The following is a 20092-nucleotide window of genomic DNA, read 5'->3' as shown; positions in this document are numbered from 1 at the left end:
CCCAGCCCTATTTTTATTCTTTATTTTGAGATAGTGTCTCACCAAGTCTCAGAGGCCTCACTAAATAGCGGAGGCTGGCTGTGAGCCTGAGATCCTCCTGTCTCAGCCTCCCAAGTCCTGGGATTCCAGACTCTCATCAACCTAGAGAGACACTGTTTCAAAAATATAAATAAAATGAGGCTAGGGGTGTACTTGGAGATAGAATTCAATGGTTCAATCCCTAGTCTCACACACACACACACACAACACACACACACACACACACACACACACACAGACTAGAGGAATGACAGTTGGAAGATAAGCTTTATTTTCCTTAAATATATTTGGGGGGTGCTGTTTGTTGTGGTTTTACTTTTCTCAACAGTATTTTTCAATGCTATTTTATAACCTAAGCCTATTCACTGACTTCCATTCAGCTCTGTACTGATAGTGATTTTATTTTTGGCCTTATCAGCAAAGGAAAGAATCTGAAACTCAGTGTCAAACTGAAAGCAAGTACGATTCTGTGAGCGGCGAGTCCAGCGACGGCAGCCGGAAGGATCCGAACAACTGCGGATATGTCTCCCGGTAAGAGCTGTGCGGTGCCACTGCGTGCCAGCTCCCCACAGCAGCCCCCGATCCGGGAGGCCTCCAGACCGAGGTCCCACTCAACTTAGGGCTTGTTTTGCTTTTATTTTTTTATTTTTTTGCGGTAGTGGGACTTGAACCCAGGGGCCTTCTACCTCCAAGCTACACCCCCAGTCCTATTTTTTATTTTTTACTTTGAAACAGGGTCTCACTAAGTTGTGGAGAGCCTCACTAAATAGCTGAGGCTGACCACGAACCTGTGATCCTCCTGTCTCAGCCTCCCAAGTACTAGGATTACAAGTGTGCACCACCATGCCTAGGAACAGCTAACTTTTTTTGGGGGGGGCAGATCTGGGGATGGAACCCAGGGGCATTTGACCTCCAAGCTACACTTCCTGCCCTATTTTTATTTTTTATTTTTTATTTTTATTTTAAAACAGGGTCTCACTGAGTTGCGGAGGGCCTCACTAAGTAGCCGAGGCTGTCCACAAACTGCGATCCTCTTGTCTCAGCCTCCCAAATGCTGGGATTACAAGCGTGTGCCACCACGACTGGCTTGCAGCAGCTGACTTTTAAAAGCAGAAGAGAAGTAGGTTAGCTAAAAGGAGGCAGGTCGAGAGATTTGAAAGTCAAGTAGAGGGGCTACTCCGTCGCTCTTTGGTGCTGTGTTGTGCAGGAGGAGCTCTGGGTCAGTTTTATCCCCCCCCCCATGGTACTGGGGATGAAACCCAGGGGCTTTCTACCTCTGAACTACACTTCCAAACCTATTTTATATTTTATTTGGACACAGAGCCTCACTAAGTAGCTGAGGCTGGCTTTGAACTTGTGTGATCCTCCTGTCTCAGCCTCCCAAGTTCTGGGAGTACAAGCGTGCACCACCATGTCCATCTAAGCAATGTTTGTTTTTTTGTGGGTTTTTTTTTTTTTTTTTTTTTGGTGGTACTGGGGTTCCTGGAAACCCTTCTACCTCCGGGCTACACTCCCAGACCTATTTTTACTTTTTTTTTTTTTTTTTTTGGAGACAGGGTCTCCTAAACCAGCGCTCACAGCTGGCTTCGAACCTGTGCGATCCTCCTGTCTCTGCCTCCCAAGCGCGGGGATTACAAGCGTGCGCCACCACACCCGGCCTAAGCAATGTTTTTTTGATAGAAAAGATTAAAAATAATTGATAGGGAAGCCAGGCGTGGTGGTGCACGCATGTAATTCCAGTATTTGGGAGGCTGAGACAAGAGGATCACAGGTTCGCAGCCAGCCTCAGCTACTTAGTGAAGCCCTCCATTACTTAGTGAGACCCTTTTTCAAAATAAAGAATAAAGAGCCGGGCGTGGTGGCGCTCGCTTGTAATCCAGTCCTTGGGAGGCTGAGACAGGAGGATTGCACAGGCTCGAAGCCAGCCTCAGATACCTAGTGAGGCTCTCAGCAACTTAGTGAGACCCTATTTCCAAATAAAGTATAAAATAGGTCTGGGAGCAAAGCCCAGAGGTAGAAAAGCTCCTGGTTTCCACCCCAAGTACCACCAAAAAATTTTAAAAAAGAATAAAAATGAGAAATGGGGCTGGGGGTGTGGCTCAGAGGCAGAATGCCCCTGGGTTCGACCTCCAGTACCTCAAAAAATAACAATAATAATTGATAGGTGTTTTAAGGCTCTCCATTGCACTCAGCCACCTGCTTCAGGATGGTGGGAATCAGTGAGACTCCTGAATTCCATGACCGGAGCAGAATTTACTGGGCAAGAAACCAATGATAGAGCTACTTGCACGCTGTTGCTAAGGGAGTGCTCACAGGGGAGGCAGAGAGAGGCCGGGCCGTGACCCAGCACGCCTCACAGGTGCTCCGCCATGGAGCCAGGAGGGTTTGTCCAGCATGTCCTCTGAACCAGTACACGCAGGACAGTAGCACAGGCTTTGGGAGAATTCAAAAGACTGAGCTGCAGAACGCCTGCCTGCAGGCGCGGGCCTAGCGCCATAGGGAAGGAAGGGGGTCAGGAAAGAAGGAAAAGGAAAAAGAAGAGGAAGCGCGGGGCGAGCGAGCCTGTGCCAGGGAAGCTGGAGGTCATCGCAACTAAACTTAGCACTTCGCATTTCTCTCCCTGTGGAAAGACAGCGAGAGTACTAAATTTAGCCAAGTCCTAAATTTAGCTGTGATGACGTCAGAGGACACCATAAATGAGATCATGTTTGAACTGAGTCTTAATTACAAGAGCGAGGCTCTTGGAGATGGGGAGGTTGGGCATGTGGCCTCGTGAATAAAGGTGCGTTTGCCAGGCGGATGCCAAGTGAGTCGGAACACTGTGCCATACACGTAGGCAGCTCTTCCTTACCTCCATTCCCTGTGGACAGTGTGACTGGTTGTCTTATAAAGCGTTTCTAGAGTACTAATAACAGCCTGTGTTATTTGTGCCTGTTATGCTCGGGAGCATGAGCTCTGGATTTAGTCAGGAATTCAAATCTCAGCTTTGTCATTTATCAGCCGAGACCTTAGACTAGAGGATGCTCGTAAGGTCATGAATACTGTGCTCCTCTGTTTAGAAGCTGTGAATTCAGAAGGTATTCACGATGGGCCCTCCAGCAGGGCAGGGAGCGGTGGGGGCGGGTTTGTGCTGAGGCATCTTGACTAGCTATTTTTAGGAATCGGCGCTGTTACTCCTTCTCTGTGAAGGTAATTGGCCCACAGAGGGTTGGGGTTTGACCCTCCTCCTCTACCCCAGGCTGTAGCCAGCTGAGGCAACTAAGCGATCAGGGTGGATGTGCAGGGCCTCCGGTGATAAACTCAGCCTTCCGAGGGGAATACACGGTGGCTGTCCACAGCAGTGGACGGTGAGAGGAGAGACTGGACTCGCTCCCGGCACGAGCTGCCGCGCCTTTGAGTCCGCGCAGTTAGTCGACAGACATTTATGAGGCCGCTCATTTGCCAGGAGGTGCCCGGGTTCTGGAAGCTTGAAGGGAAAGCAGGATGCTTTCCTACACTCATGACCCCACAGGACAGCGGCGAGGGACACTCGAGCTGCGTACAAAAAAACTGCCCAGTACTGAGAGTAGATAGATCTTTGTCGTCCAGAGTGCCATGTCCGCAGCGCCGTAGGAACAGCAAGCCGCCCGGGGAAGCTCTGCAGAGGTGCCGAGAGAGCAGAAGGAAGGAGGGCGGGCTTCCATCGAGGGCAGAGGGCCGTCTGCCAGAGCAGATGTGTTAGAGAGGAGCGCAGGCCCTGCTCTAAGCTGTGCAAGCACAGCGCGCGCACCAGGCCCACGGCGGTGAGCTCAGGCTGGGGAGGCGCCGCCGAGCGCTGGCTGCAGGTGCCAGCGCCCTCGCCGCCCAACGCTGCTGGAAGTGTGGGCCTTACCCGCAGCTGCTTGGCTGCCTGGGGAGATTTCTGGCTAAAAAAGTAATTAACAAGATTATTTAGGTTTTTCCATGAACTTTGTAGACTGTGCAATGAATTATAACATTTTTTTTTTTTTTTGGCAGTACCAGGGATGGAACCCAGGGGCATTCTACCTCCGAACTACACCCCAACCCTATTTTTTATTCTTTATTTGGAAACGGTCTCACTGAGTTGTAAAGGACCTCACTAAGTAGTAGCTGAGGCTGTCCCCAAACCACGATCATCCTACGTCAGCCTCCCAATGCTGGGATGACAAGCGCGCCCACCACGGCCGGCTGAGGTCATAACATTTTGAACATAAAATGCCACGGGAAAGCCGGGCGTGGTGGCGCACGCTTGTCATCCCCGCGCTCGGGAGGCGGAGACAGGAGGATCGCGCTGGTTCGGAGCCAGCCTCGCTGGCTTAAGAGACTCTGTTTCCACATAAAAATGTTAAAAAATAGGTCTGGGAGTGTACCCCGGGCGAGTGTATCCTGGAGGTAGAAGGGCTTCCAGGAACCCCAGTACCACCAAAAAAAAAAAAAAACAAATAAAATGCCACGGGAACTGAAAGATGGAAGAATAGATTTTAGTACATGATGGAAAGTGTTAGGTAAGATAAATCCGTAAGGCAGTCTCTGCAGTAACAAGTGACTAACAAGTGATTCCCAATTTTAAAAAGCTTGCCCCACACCCTAGGGAATCTGTAAGAATGTTTGCTTAATTTGTGTAAATGGAAGAACTAAGAATGCAGTTAATACAATTCAATCTAGAATCTCTGTTAAAATAAATCCTCAGCCGGGAGTGGCGGCGCACGCTTGTCATCCCCACGCTCGGGAGGCTGAGACAGGAGGATCGCGCAGGTTCGAAGCCAGCCTCAGCTACTTAGTGAGGCTCTCGGCAACTTAGTGAGACCCTGTTTCCAAATAAAATATAAAATAGGTCTGGGAGGATAGATAGCTCGGAGGTAGAAAGCCTCTGGGTTCCACCCCCAGTACCACCAAAAAAAAAAAAAAAAATCCTCCAAGTTTACTAAATGTATGCATTTTTACATATCATAATATAACAGTGAACCAATTTTTACCTTACTGTAAAATTTAAAACTATTGCAAAGTAGCCAGGCATGGTGGTACACTCCTATAATCCCAGTACTTGGGAGACTGAGACAGGAGGATCGCAGATTCAGGGACAGCTTCATCAAGTAGTGAGACTCTCATCAACCTGGCAAGAACTTGTTTCAAAACTAAAAATAAGTTGGGGGGTGGTAACGCACACTTGTTATCCCAATACTTGGGAGGCTGAGTCGGGAGGATTGCAGATTCACAGCTAGCCTCAGCAACTTGTGAGGCCCTCCGCAACTTAGTGAGACCCTGTTTCAAAATAAAAGAATAAAATAAGGCTGGGGGTGTAGTTCAGAGGTAGAATGCCCCTGGGTTCCCTCCCCAGGGCCATAAAAATATATATTGCGGCCAGGCGTGGTGGCGCACGCTTGTAATCCCCGCGCTTGGGAGGCAGAGACAGGAGGATCGCGTAGGTTCGAAGCCAGCCGCGCGTGCTGCCTTAGGAGACCCTGTTTCCAAATAAAAATGTAAAAATAGGTCTGGGAGTGTAGCCCGGAGGTAGAAGGGCTTCCAGGAACCCCAGTACCACCAAAAAAAAAAAAAAATATGTGTGTGTGTGTGTGTGTGTGTGTATAGTGAACTTTTTAAAAACTTGCTTAAAAATGTGTTCTTGTTTTTAAGCTATCTCACAGATTTTGAGCCCATTCAGTGTCTGGGTCGTGGTGGCTTTGGCGTCGTCTTTGAAGCTAGGAACAAAGTAGATGACTGCAATTATGCCATCAAGAGGATCCGCCTCCCCAACAGGTACCGCACGCCCGGGAGCCAGCTCAGCACTGGAAAACCCCATCTCATGGCAAAGGGCTTCTTACCGTCCTGCACAGTCACTCCAAAGAACATTTCTGTTCCACATTGACATTCTTCCACATTGACATTCTTCCACATTGTAGGCGCTTAGTACTACCAGGCAACCAGCTGTCCAAAAGTGTGACACACAGAGCTTGCCGTGTATCTACTTTAAAAATATGCTCTTAGCTGGACCTGGTGGCGTGCGCTTGTAATCTCAGCATTTGGGAGGCTGAGACAGGAGGATCATGGTTCGCGGCCAGCCTCAGCTACTTAGTGAGGCCCTCTGCAACTCAGTGAGACCCTATTTCAAAATAAAGAATAAAAAATAGGGCAGGGGGTATAGCTCAGAGGTAGAATGCCCGTGGGTTCCATCCCCAGTACCACAAAAAAAATTAAATATATATGTGTGTGTGTGTAAGAGAGAGAGAGAGAGAGAGTGTGTGTGTGTATTCCTATGTGTCAGGCATCACATAGGAAGTTAAGATTAAACTAAACAATATTTTCTCCCTGCAGAAGCCTATAACTTTTCAGTATTCTCATTCACACACACACACACACACACACACACACACACACTCACTCTCTCTCTCTCTCTCTCTCTCTCTCTCTCTCCCTCTCACACTGCAGGAAAGATTGTGACCTGTGCCTTATGTTAGTAAACAGCTTCTCATGAAGGAGCAGGTGGAGCCCAAGGCGGTCCAGGGAGGCAGCCTCAGGGAAGTGGTGGCACCGGCTCCGGGTGGCCAACAGGAGCCTCCTCTAGTGGCAGCCATGTCGAGGGGGCTGAGGAGGGGCGGAGAGCCAGCGCAGGGGTGGTGCTGAGGATGGGCGAGGCACAGGGAGGGAGCACCTGTCCCACCAGGCCAGGGGGCTCAGCTTCCTGTCTGTAGTCAGCAGCCCTGGCGTAGGAAGGCGCCGTGGTGAAAGTGGAGGCCCCGGCAGTGTGGGCGGCTCCTGTGAGCCAGAGTCAGGAGTGAGAGGACTTGCTTTGCCGGAGTTTGACTCTAAGGTAGGGACTGAGCAGAAGGAATTGAAGGGATCTAGAAGCTGGAGAAGTCAGTGTACCTGGATGCTTAGCTTGGGAGAGCGGGGACATTACAGCAAGCACAGAGGAGAAAGGACCCACCTCCCATTTATTTATGTTGCTCAAGATGATAGCGAGAGCCGGGCGTGGTGGCGCACGCTTGTCATCCCAGCATTCAGGAGGCTGAGACAGGAGGACTGCAGTTCGCAGCCAGCCTCAGCTACTTAGCGAGGCCCTCGGCAACTCAGTGAGACCCTGTTTCAAAATAAAGAATAAAAAATAGGGCAGGGGGTGTAGCTGGGAGGTAGAACGCACCTGGGTTCCATCCCCAGTACCGCCAAAAAAAAAAAAAAAAAAATTATACACTCTGTGATTCTAACTCTGAATTCAAGGAAGACTCTTTGTTGCTCTTGCTGTCATCACGATTGGCCACAGAGGTGACAACCAGCAGCATCTTTTCTTTCCTGTGCTTCAGGGAGTTGGCCCGGGAGAAAGTCATGCGAGAGGTCAAAGCCCTGGCCAAGCTGGAGCACCCGGGCATCGTGCGCTACTTCAACGCCTGGCTGGAAGCGCCGCCCGAGAAGTGGCAGGAGGAGATGGACGAGATCTGGCTGAAGGACGAGAGGTAACTTAGGCGTGCGTGGCGAGGCCAGGGTTTTGTTTTTAGGCTAGTTTTTATGTTTGTTTGTTTGTTTGTTTATTTGTTTGTTTTTGTGGTACTGGGGATGGAACCCAGGGGCATTCGACCTCCAAGCAACACCCCCTATTTTTTCTTCTTTATTTTCAAACAGGGTCTCACTGAGTTGCCAAGGGCCTCACTAAGTGGCTGAGGCTGGCCACGAGCCGCAATCCTTCTGTCTCAGCCTCCCAAATGCTGGGATTATAAGCGTGCGCCACCACGCCGAGCTTTAGGCTAGTTTTTTGCTTCTGTGAATACTACTATCATTTTCCATAACTTTAGGAATTTTTATTTATTTATATGTTTTATAGAAAAAGAACAGTAGTCTTTCCTGTATCATGTTTTGGAAAGTTCTCTAACCACCCATTGAGATTTGGTCTATTCATTTTGTTGGTTTTTTTTTTTCTTTTTGGGGGGCATTGGGGATTAAACCAAGGGGAATTCTACCTCTAAGCTATACCCCCAGTCCTTTATTTTGAAACAGGGTCTTGCTAATTTGTTAAAGCTGGCCTCAATCTTGCAATCCTCCTATCTCAGCCTCCTAAGTACTAGGATTACAAACATGTACCACCACGCCCAACTTGATGGAGTTTTTGAAAACATACTTATTTTTTAATTATTAATCAGTGGTGTTCTATGAACGGTGATTGAAGGATTCACAGAGTCTTTTCTTATTATGAGGTATCGTCTTGATTCCTTTTGTCAACATTCGTGTGTGTGTGCGCGTGTGTGCGCGCGCGCGTGTGTGTGTGTGTGTGTGTGTTGCTCGTGATTGAACTCAGGAGCATTCTACCTCTAGGCTATACTCCCAGCCTTTTTTTTTTTTTAATAGTCTCACTAACTAGCTGAGGCTGGCCACAACCCTGCAGTTCTCCTATCTCAGCCTCCCAAGTACTGGAATTACAGGTGTGTGCCACCATGGAGGGCTTACTTTGTGTTTTGCATAAAAGGCCGTGCTGCTTTTGCGTGATCTTCCCAGACAACTGTTTTGAGTAGAGAATGAAGGGAGGCGTGGTGGCACACAACTATAATCCCAGCTTTTAGGAGGCTGAGACAGGAGGATCACAGGCTCAAGGGCAGCCTTAGCAGTTTAGGGAGACTCTCAACAACCTAGAGAGACTCTGTTTCAAAACAGAAAATAAGCACGCTTGTAATTTCAGTACTTGGGAGGCTGAAACAGGAGGATCACAGGCTCAAAGACAGAACAGCCTCAGCAAGTCGTAGGACTCTCATCACCCTAACGAGACCCTGCTTCCAAATAGAAGTAAACGGGCTGGGAGTGTAGCTGGAAGGTAGAATGCTTCTGGGTTCAATCCTCAATACCACAAAAATAAATAAATAACAAAAACGACTGGCTCAGAGGTAGAATGCCCCTGGGTCAATCCCCAGCACCACGAAAACAAGAAAGAAAATGAAATTTTCCAATTAAATTTGGTGGATGGGATGCAACATTGTCTGTTCCGTTCCGTCTGTGTGCTGTTCTGCTTGTCATTTGGTCACTGGCGTTGTTATGGTTGGAGCTGTTTAACAAGAGCGCGGCTCGCTGACTGACGTCCATTCACTCCACCCCTCCCGTGTCGCCCACCCTTAGCACAGACTGGCTACTCAGCTCTCCGAGCCCCATGGACGCGCCGTCTGTTAAGATCCTCAGGATGGACCCTTTCTCTACGGAGGGACACATTGAAATCATCCCTCCGTCACCACACAGAAGCAGCTCTTTTTCAGTGGGGATTTCCTGTGGCCAGACGAGCTCGTCAGACAGCCCGTTCTCCCCGCTGGAGTTCTCCGGGACGGACCACGGAGATGTCGGTGGGTCAGCGGCCGCCGCGGACAACCTGCGGGACAGTTGCCTCACGGACTGCGGCGTGGACGACGGCACCGTGGATGGCAGCGCGGGAGGGCTCTCTTTCGAACTTTGCCCTTCCGAGGCTTGTCCTGACGCGAGGTCAAGGGAGAGAACCTCCTCTTCCATAGTGTTTGAGGATTCTGGCTGTGACAACGCGTCCAGTAGAGGAGAGCCCAAAACTAACCGACTGCACCTTGGCAACCATTTTGCTAATAAACCAACTGCGCTCAAGTGCGCCAGCAGCAGATCGTCTTCCGAAGCTACCTTGTCTCTCTCTCCTCCGAGACCAACCACTCTGAGTTTAGACCTCACTAAGAACTCCGCGGAGAAAGTCCAGCCCAGCTCACCGAAGGTGTACCTCTACATTCAGATGCAGCTCTGCAGAAAGGAAAACCTCAAAGACTGGATGAACCGCCGGTGTGTCATCGAGGAGAGAGAGAGGAGCGCGTGTCTGCACATCTTCCTGCAGATCGCGGAGGCGGTCGAGTTTCTGCACAGTAAAGGCCTCATGCACAGGGACCTCAAGGTCTGTATTCTGCCCTTGCAGGACCACCCAGACAACTGTCACACGTAGAAAATGAAGCTGGGTGTGGTGGCACACAGCTGTAATCCCAATATTTAGGAGGCTGACACAGGAGGTTCCTAGATTTAAGGATAGCCTTAGCAATGTAGGGAGACTCAGCAACCTAGCAAGACCCTGTTTCAAAACAAACCAAAAAGAACTGGGGGTGTAGCTTGGAGGTAGAATACTCCAGGGTCGATCCCTGGTACCATGAAAAAAAAAATGAAGCTTTCAAATTAAATTTAACGGATGGGATCACGCAAGGCTTTCTATCTGCTTTTGGGAACTCAGAGCAGTTCTTGCAGGACCTGTCAGTTTTTCACACTATAAGAACCCTTAAGAACAAAGGATGGTGAAGGCATCCGAGCAGAGGTCTGAGAAGATAGCATGAAGGGGCCCGCTGCAAGAACGCCTCGTGTTTGAAACTCCAGACGAGTCGCACGTTCTCCTCTAGGACGTGCTGTGCTCGTCTTACTGTGAAAGGCATTAGTGGCAGCTCTGTCTCCGTCAACACTCCCCCTCTAAGATCCCGAACAACTGGCCATCCAAGACAACTTCATTTTTTTTTTCTTTTTTGGTGGTACTAAGGGTGGAACCCAGGGGCTTTTCTACCTCCGGGCTATACTCCCAGACCTCTTTCTTTTTAAATTTTTTTAAATTTATTTTTATTGGTGCATTGTAATCATACATCACATTGGAATACAAGACTCCGAGAGGATATACAAGCACACATCATCCAATTAGCCCTCATCCAGCCCCCATCCCATTCCCTCCCCCTCCCTCGATCCCATGCTTGTTTGGTGATTAACTTTGATACATTTGTTTATGTACCTCCTGCGTTTTAAAGAGGCTCCATCCTCCCCTATTCCATACCCTCTGATTGGTCACCTTAGTTGCTTCACTATAGGGCCCTTTCTATAGCTCGACCACTTCCTATTGCCCCTTTCCTCCTAGTTTTTGCTGATTAGGGGAAGCATCTGGTTTTAATTTTCTGCGATATTTCTCTGCATGCCGCGTTGCAAATACCGATCCCACTCTTGACAGCCCCAGTAGTGGCCTGGCTAGCTGGTGGACTGATCCAGACCTCGCTGGCTCAAGCAGCGGCCTTGCCTCATGGGAGGCCCCAGACCTCTTTTATATTTTATTTGGAAACTAAATTACTGAGAGCCTCACTCAGTAGCTGAGGCTGGCTTTGAACCTGTGCGATCCTCCTGTCTTAACCTCCCAAGAGCTGGGATTACAAGCGTGCGCCACCACACCTGGCTTATTCTTTATTTTGAAACAGGGTCTCACTAAGTAGCTGAGGCTGGCTTCAAACCTGTGCGATCCTCCTGTCTCAGCCTCCCAAGCACGGGGATTACAAGCGTGCGCCGCCACGCCCGGCTCAACAACTTCGTTCTTGATGGAAGATTTATTTGCTCACAGTTTTTGAGATTTTGAGGTTTAGTCTATGTTAGGCCAGGTCTGTGGGGCTCAGGGGACGGCCCTGGGAAACAGAGAGAGGGAGAGTGCAAAACTCTGCTCTCACATCACAGAGGCCAGAGGCAGAGAGTGAGCAGGGAGAGGTGGAAGCACATAATCATGCGCCCCACCCCGGGGACTTCTTATCAACCAAGCCTCGCTTCCAACACTGCTTTCTCTGAGGGCTAGGAAGACATTCTAAATCTAAATCATTACACTCCACCCCAGCTCCTTAGACCTCTCAGCCACGTCACAGTGCACAATGCATTCAGTCCATCTCCAAGACTCCATAATCCTGACAGTTTTAGCATCACTCAAAAGTCCAAAGTCTACTCCGAGGCCAGGTGTGGTGGCACACGCTTGTAATCCCAGTACTTCGGAGACTGTGACAGGAGGATCGCAGGTTCACAGCCAGCCTCAGCTACTTATTGAGACCGTGTTTTGAAATAAGGAATAAAAAAAAACATAGGGCTGAGGATATAGCTCAGAGTTAGAATGCCCCAGGTTCAATTCTCAGTATTGTAAAATATATATATATCCTTTGAAATTCAAGGTAAACTCCTGACTGTAAACCCCTGTAAAAACAAAAACAAGTTATATGCATCTAATGTACAATGGCACGAGTAAACCTGTGCATTCCAAAAGAGGGAATAGGATCACAAGAAGAAGGAATGGGGCCAAACAGCTCTGGGATCTAGCAGGGTCAGCCTTTGATCCGGCATCTGTAGCAGGTGGTGGTGAGATGCGATCTCCACAGGCCTTGGCAGCCCCGTCCCTGTGGCCGCATTGACGGCAGTCGATGGCATACTGGCTCTTTGAGCCTGTTTCCATGGCTCTTAGCTTGCAGCCTTTCCTTGTAATCCGTGCTTCTTGCACTTCTGAATCTCAGGGGGCTTCTTTTAACCTTGACTTCACCCTCAGAGTTTCACGAATTTCCCCTTTGGGGCCCACTTGCAGGGATTCTGGCCCTGCCATGTGTTGTTTGGCTTCTCAGACCTTCCTTTGAAATCTGGTGGGAAGCCTCCACGACCCATTGTTTCCCAGTGAAGCCAGCGTTCCATGAGTGCCAAGATCAGCTGCCAAAAGGAAAGGTGGTCGCACCCACCTAATCACAGCCACGGGGCCCTTTTCAGTCACAGCAGCAGGGCCCAGTGCTTCCTCCTTCCTTCCATCTCTCTTACTGTATTCCACATCATCTCTCTGGGCCCCTATTTTAAACCTGCCTTTCTGGCTACACTGCAAATCTGTAATGTCTCTGCTTTACTGTCCACTCCCAAAATTGGATGTACAATTTGTTAAACATGGACATCAACATCCACATGCAGTTTGGACACTTTGTTGTTTTGAGATTTCCTCCACTGGCTTAATCAGCCCATCATCTTTATTTTTATTTATTAATTAATTTATTATTTATTTATTTATTTATTTATTTAGTGGCACTGGGGATGGAACCCAGAGGGATTCTACCTCCAAGCTACATTCCCAGCCCTTTTTATTTGTTTGTTTGTTTGTTGGTTGGTTGGTTGTTTTTGGTGGTACTGGGGTTCCTGGAAGCCCTTCTACCTCCGGGCTACACTCCCAGACCCTTTTTTTTTTTTTTTTTTTTTTTTAATTTGGAAACAGGGTCTCTTAAGCCAGCGCAGCTGGCTTCAAACCTGTGTGATCCTCCTATCTCTGCCTCCCAAGCGCTGGGATTACAAGCATGTGCCACCACACCCGGCCCCAGCCCTATTTTTTATTTTGAAATAGGGTCTCACTAAGTTGTGGAGGGCCTAAGTAGCTGAGGTTGGCTATGAACCTACAATCCCCCTGTCTCAGCCTCCCAAGTACTGGGATTACAAGCATGTGCCACCATGCCTGGCTAGCCCATCATCTTTAAATTCAGCCTCAAACAAAATTTCAGAACACAGGCAAAATACTGCCAGAATGTAACACATGTGGCTTCTACTTCATTGTCCTCTGGAGCCCCCTTTGTCCTCTGAAATCTCCTGAGCACCATACATCAACCTGTCTAGCTACATTCTGGCCCTTCCAACTTCCTTTCACAAACCAGTTCCAAAGGTTTACAAAGCACGTGGTTAGACTTAGAAATAACAGGGTTCAGGCCGGGCGTGGTGGCGCACGCTTGTAATCCCCGCGCTTGGGAGGCGGAGACAGGAGGATCGCGCAGGTTCGAAGCCAGCGGCGCTGGCATAAGAGACCCTGTTTCAAAAATATAAAATAGGTCTGGGAGTGTAGCCCGGAGGTAGAAGGGCTTCCAGGAACCCCAGTACCACAAAAAAAAAAAAAAAAAGAAAGAAAGAAAAAAGAAATAACAGGGTTCCCACTCTTCCGGCACTAATTTCTGCTTCATTTAACATGCTCACTGCTGTAATCCAAAACAACTGACCACACAATTTAGAAAAAGGAAGATTTATTTGCTCACAGTTCTGGAGGTTTAGAGGGTCAGTCCATGTTAGGCTGGGTCTTTGGAGCTCAGAGAATGGAGGTGGGAAATGGGGACAGAGGGAGCACAAGGCTTCGCTCTCACATCACAGAGTAAAACAGAGAGCAGGAGGAGGAGGAAGTATAGAATCCCCAAGGCCATGGCCCCAAGGGCCCCTCCTTAGTAACCAAGCTTTGCTTCCAATATTGCTACCTTGTTTTCACAAGGGCTAGGAGGACATTCTAAATCTAAACCAGTGGGGGAAAGAGTCTTTAAGTTGCTGAGGCTGGCCTTGAACCTGTAAGACTATCAATGACTTAGGGAGACCTGCTTCAAAAAGTAAAATAGTGCTGGGTTATAATTTGGAGGTAGAATACACCTGGGTTCAACTTCAGTACCCAAAACAAAGAGTCTTTATGTGAAATCTACCACAGCATTTATACTTTTTCTGCCCTCTGGCTTTGAATCACCCTCACAAGTACACCTAGAGCTTGCAATGGCAGGGGGAAAGGGGCCAAGTGGAAGGAGAGATGCCTGTTCTTACCAGCCTGCTCTGAGTTGGCAGCAGATAACCTCAGTTTCGCCCATTTCTGATCTGTTTGGGTTCTGTAGGAGCAAATGTAGCAATACAGTATGCTAAGCTGCATAAAACTCATACTAAAATGTGCATTTCCTTAGTGTACATTTGTGTGTGTATATGTGTGTCTGTCTGTCTGTGCTGTGCTAGGGATTGAACCTAGGGGCATTCTACCTCAAAGCTACCCTCCCAGCCCTTATTTTACTTTATATTTTATTTGGAAATAAGGGTTTTGCTAAGTTGCTGGCAGCCTTGCCGGGGTCCAGCCCTAGCATGAGTCGAGGTTCCTGTGTTGGTGAGAGGAGAGTTGAGGTCGAATGAGAGAAGGGCTGTCACACGAGACCAGCTCCGAGCTCCTCCAACTTTATTCAGGATTTGTTACAATTTTTATACTTTCTTTTGTGGCAGAAAAAGCAAAGGCATAGCCATGCAAGCAGGAACTTCAAAGACAGGAAAAGTTTTTTACAGACTTCAGGGCAGGGTGCCAGACATTTAAATAATCATAGAAAGTATGCTTTGTCTCATCACAAGGCCAGCTTGAACTTAATCTTACATATTGACCCAAACTAAGGTCAGTCTGAACTTAATCTTTGGCCCAAACTTTATCCTTGGGGAAAAAAATCTTTGCTGCCCGAGTCTCTCACAAGCCGCTGCCCATCAGTTTTAGTTATAATGCTTATACATAAAATTCCAATTACACATATTGATCCAAATTATCCTAAAATAATTTTTTGAAGAAGGGAATGCTAGACATGCTTCAAGGGGGACCTACGCCTTTGCGGGTCCCCTGACGAGCTTTCTCAAGAGCTGCACGAGATGCTTTGGCGCAGCCTCACTGCGCTGCTGAGGCAGGCTCTGAACTTGCAATCCTCGTGTCTTAGCCTCCCAAGTACTGGGCTCATAGGCATGCGCCACCATGCCCATCTTCTTTGTATGCATTTCTGAAAGTATACATGAGTTGTTATTTAGCCGGGCGTGGTGGTGCACACTTGTCATCCCAGCATTCGGGAGGCTGAGACAGGAGGACCGCAGTTTGCAGACAGCCTCAGCTACTTAGTGAGGCCCTCTGCAACTCAGTGAGACCCTGTTTCAAAATAAAGCATAAAAAATAGGGGAGGAGGTGTAGCTCGGAGGTTGAATGCCCCTGCGTTCCATCCCCAGACCCCCACACACACACAAAAAGTGTTATTTAACTATTTTCTGCCACATTCCATCTGCTTATAGTGTTAACAGTAGCTGTATAATCATGAAATGGGTCGAGTGTACCCCAGTACTTGGGAGACCAGACAGGAGAATTGCAGCTTTGAGATTAGCCTCAGCACTTTACCGAGACCCTGTTTCAAAAAAAATAATAAGGGCTGGAAATGTAGCTCAGAGATAGAATGCCCCTGGGTTCAATCCCCAGTGCCAAAATAAACATTTGGAATATACAGATATTTTCTGATGCAAGTAGCTTAAGTTCCTAACAGATTCAGATTCACTTTGATATTTGTAGTTTTAATATATATAACCACAAGCTTTGGCTTTAGGCACCAAAGTAGCTGTTTGGACAAAAGTTATTTTCTTCTAAAATCAATAGTAGGGTGAATTCGTTCCAACCACCCCCTCATGCTATAGCATGGGGCTATAACTGTCTTCTGTATTTCTTTTTAATAAACTCCTTTAAATCTTCAAAAAAAAAATAAAATCAATAGTGGGTTTTAGGTTTTAAATTCTTCTGTATATTTTAAGAGATTTGGAATAATAATAAGAATTAGAAGTAATTCCTATTTTACTATATATTTAGTTGTGTGTAATAACTATGCTTCAGAAATTTGATCAGAATCCAAACTAGTTCCCAAGAATTGTGCTGCGGCAAATAACAAGTTCAGAAATAGCCGGGCGTGGTGGCACACACTTGTAATCCCGGCACTGGGAGGCTGAGACAGGAGGATCACAGGTTCTTGGCCAGCCTCAGCTACTGAGTGAGGCCCTCTGCGACTTAGAGACCCTATTTCCAAATAAAAAATAACATAGGGCTGGAGGTATACCTTAGAGGTAGAACACCTCTGGGTCCAATCCCCAGTACCAAAAAAAGAAAGAGAAGAGAAAGTTGAGATATGTGCCGTTCGGGCTGGAGAGGAGATGCCAGTTTTCAGGAGCACAGACGCTTTGACATGAGACGGTCGGAGCCGCTCAGGCCTGGGGGTGGGCCGCTGGCCTCGCACTTGGCGGAAGCAGGCTGGAGCACGCATTCGTCTTGAGTTTAATGCTCGCCGTCCTCGTGTGCCAAGCTGAAAGCCAGCATGGCTGTGTTTCCGTTAATAGAGAATATTCTTCAGATTTTACGATGTGAACGAGATGTTGGTGAATATGTGTTTAATGCTGCAATATCGTTGAAAGTTTTCTTATATCCATATGTATGCCAGAAAAAAATCCAAGGGGAAAGTTAATTTCCCATGTAGTTTTTTAAAAATCAAAAAAGGTTGTGTTGCCTTCCAATGGCTATTCATTAGCTAAGCATGGTAGTGTACACTTGTAATTCCAGCACTTGGGAGGCTGAGACAGGAGAATCACAGGTTAAAGGCTAGCCTCAACAACACAGCAAGAACTTGTTTCCAAACACAACAAACAAAATAAGGTTAGGGGTGCAGCTAACTGGGAGGTACACGCCTCAGGATATAATCCCTAGCACCACACACACACAAAAAAAGACTCCGGGCTATATCCCCAGCCCTATATTTTATTCCTTATTTTGAAACAGGGTCTCACTGAGTTGCAGAGGGCCTAAGTAGCTGAGGCTGTCCGCGAACCGCGATCCTCCTGTCTCAGCCTCCCGAATGCTGGGATTATAAGTGTGCCCACCACGCCCGGCTTTTAGACAAGTGTATTTATTCATCATCAAATAGAGATCGGCTACCATAGAGCAAGAACGGAACTAAACACCGGGCCAGGCAGTGAAGCCAAAGCCCTTTCTCCCTAGAGCCGACAGCCCGGCCTTGGGGCCCTGCTCCCAGCTGCAGCCAGCGGGCTAACCTGGAACAACTTATTGGACTGCTGAGCCTCAGTTTCCACATCTGGAGATCAGGAGCTGACACTGGCCACCTGGCAGCATTGTGGCACGCGTCGGTAGCGCCTGGCACTTTACAGTGTGCGCGCCCTTGCTGCTCTAACAGTTATCACACCATCATGGTGTCGGCCGTACACAAGGAGACAAGTAGGCTGGACCCCAGGGACGTGGGCCCTAAGGGTTTAAGTAGATTAGTTATTACTTCAATAAACCCAGCTCCCTTTTCCCCTCTACAGTCCTTGTCTGTTTTCTTTTTATTTTATTTATTTATTTATTTATTGCTGGTACTGGGGGTGGAACCCAGGAGCTTTCTACCTCCGGGCTACACTCCCAGACCTATTTTTTTATATTTTATTTGGAAACAGGGTCTCACTAAGTTCCTGAGAGCCTCAGTAAGTAGCTGAGGCTGGCTTCAAACCTGCGCGATCCTCCTGTCTCAGCCTCTCAAGTGCGGGGATTACAAGCATGCGCCGCCACGCCCGGCTTTCTTTTTATTTTCATATTAGCCCATTTTAGAGAGAAATATTCTGAGACTATCTTGTTTCTTCTGTTTCTCTCCTGTAAGCATTTAAATTTACTTTGTCTCCTCTGTACACACGCGCTATACTTTTGTTTACTTTTTCCCAGCCTTCCAACATATTCTTTACAATGGACGACGTGGTCAAGGTTGGGGACTTCGGATTAGTGACGGCCATGGACGAGGAAGAGCAGATGGTCCTGACCCCGATGCCAGCTTATGCCACACGCACAGGGCAAGTAGGGACCAAGCTGTACATGAGCCCAGAGCAGGTGAGTCCTTTGAGACATTAGCCACCGGGCGGGAGGCGAGGCCTGCCTGATCAATCTCCTCCTGTGCTCTCATTGGGCACGCTTGTAATCCCTGTGCTTGGGAGGTGGAGACAGGAGGATTGCGCAGGTTCGAAGCCAGCCTCGCTGGCTTAAGAGACCCTGTTTCCAAAAATAAAAAATAGGTCTTGGAGTGTAGCCCGGAGGTAGAAGGGCTTCCAGGAACCCCAGTACCACCCTAAAAAAAAAAAAGAAAGAAAGACCCAGTAAGAACCAGGCATGCTGGCACAGGTCTGCAATCCCAATTCTTGGGGGTGGAGACAGGAGGATCATAGGTTCGAGGACAGCCTCAGACTTAGCAAGACACTGTTTCAAAATTAAAAAATAAAATAGGGCTGGGAGTATAGCTCAGAGGCAGAATACCCCTGGGTTCAATCCCTATCACAGAAGAAGGAGAAGGAGAAGGAGAAGAAGAGGAGGAGGAGGAGGAGGAGGAGGAGGAGGAGGAGGAGGAGGAGGAAAGGGGAGGGGGAGGGGAGGAAAGAAAGAAAGAAAGACCGACCAAATAAGCCAGTAAGCCTGGGGTGGCCGCACACCTGCAAGCCCATGTACACTTGAGAGAGGAGGGTCACCTGTTCAAGGACAGCCTTGGACTTTCATCTAGCTAGACTGTTTCCAAGTAAGAAATAAAATTGGCCTGAGGCATAGCCCAAAGGTAGAATGCCTCTGGGTTCAGTTCTCTCAGAGGCAAATCCAATCCCTAATACCACACGCGCGCGCGCGCGCGCACACACACACACACACATACACACACACACACAATTATCAGTAGACATCAATATCAGTGATCAATATGTGCCACTGGTTCTTGTGAATATGGATATCAAGTTGAAATTGAATATAAAACCCACAGTGGTTCTTAGCAAAAGGCTTTCCTTTTAAATATTGTTATAATAAGATGAATCTGTAACATGTATATTAAGTTAACAAAGATCAGCCGGGTGTAGTGGCGCACGCTTGTAATCCCAGCATTTGGGGGGCTGAGACAGGAGGATCGCGGTTCACAGCCAGCCTCAGCTACTTAGTGAGGCCCTCTGCAACTCAGTGAGACCCCGTTTCAAAATAAAGAATGAAAAATAGGGCTGAGACTATGTATAGTTCAAAGGTAGAATGCCCCTGGGTTCCAGCCCCAGACCTGCAAGAAAATAAATAAAATTAATGAATTAATTAACAAAGATGAGGAAAGGAAGGTGGTGGGAACAAGGAAAGTAGACAGGAACAGGGATTTTTTTTTTTTTTTTTTTTTTTCAGAACTGGGGATGGAACCCAGGGGCATTCTACCTCCAAGCTACATCCCTAGTCCTAGTTTTTATTCTTTATTTTGAAACAGAGTCTCACTGAGTTGCAGAGGGCCTCACTAAGTAGCTGAGACTGGCCACAAACCGCAGTCCTCCTGTCTCAGCCTCCCCAGTGCTGGGATGACAAGTGTGCACCACCACGCCTGGCTAGGAGCAGGGATTTTTTGATGTACCTGATTTCTGCAAGATTTCTGCAAGTAGAAATAAACAAGCTGGACACGGTGGTACGTGCGTGTGATCCCAGTGCTTGGGAGCTGAGAAAGGTACAGATTCTCACTCTACCCTCAAGCTTCGTTCTTGAGCACATTTTTGGGGGGTACACCTCAGGCCTCAGGGATGAGAGACCAGGGCAGGTTCAGATGTCTCCAACAGCTGCCGGTCACTGGAACATTCCACACTGCTCCCGAGCAGGGAGGCAGGCCGGCTGCAGGAGGAGGCCAGGCCAAGTGTGGTAGAGAGGCTCCGGAGGCCTGGCCACTGCCCCCGG

At 48.1% G+C, this 20092-nt stretch overlaps 1 protein-coding gene across 1 annotated transcript in view; it reads left to right on the top strand.

Annotated features, from left to right (window-relative positions):
* EIF2AK3 (eukaryotic translation initiation factor 2 alpha kinase 3) overlaps positions 1-20092 on the top strand; it is a gene marked incomplete at both ends in the record, with an annotated part of 64315 nt that overhangs the window by 38480 nt on the left and 5743 nt on the right. The window contains 5 exons of the mRNA XM_080711435.1: positions 458-570; positions 5674-5796; positions 7338-7487; positions 9133-9913; positions 18089-18250. Of these exons, the coding sequence (XP_080567561.1) occupies positions 458-570; positions 5674-5796; positions 7338-7487; positions 9133-9913; positions 18089-18250 (1329 nt within the window). The remainder of the gene's footprint in view (positions 1-457; positions 571-5673; positions 5797-7337; positions 7488-9132; positions 9914-18088; positions 18251-20092) is intronic.

Source organism: Muscardinus avellanarius (genome assembly GCF_963383645.1).
Source record: "Muscardinus avellanarius genome assembly, chromosome: 15".
NCBI lineage: Eukaryota > Metazoa > Chordata > Mammalia > Rodentia > Gliridae > Muscardinus > Muscardinus avellanarius.
The sequence above is the reverse complement of the archived record's forward strand: the minus strand, read 5'-3'. Positions and strand labels throughout refer to the sequence as shown.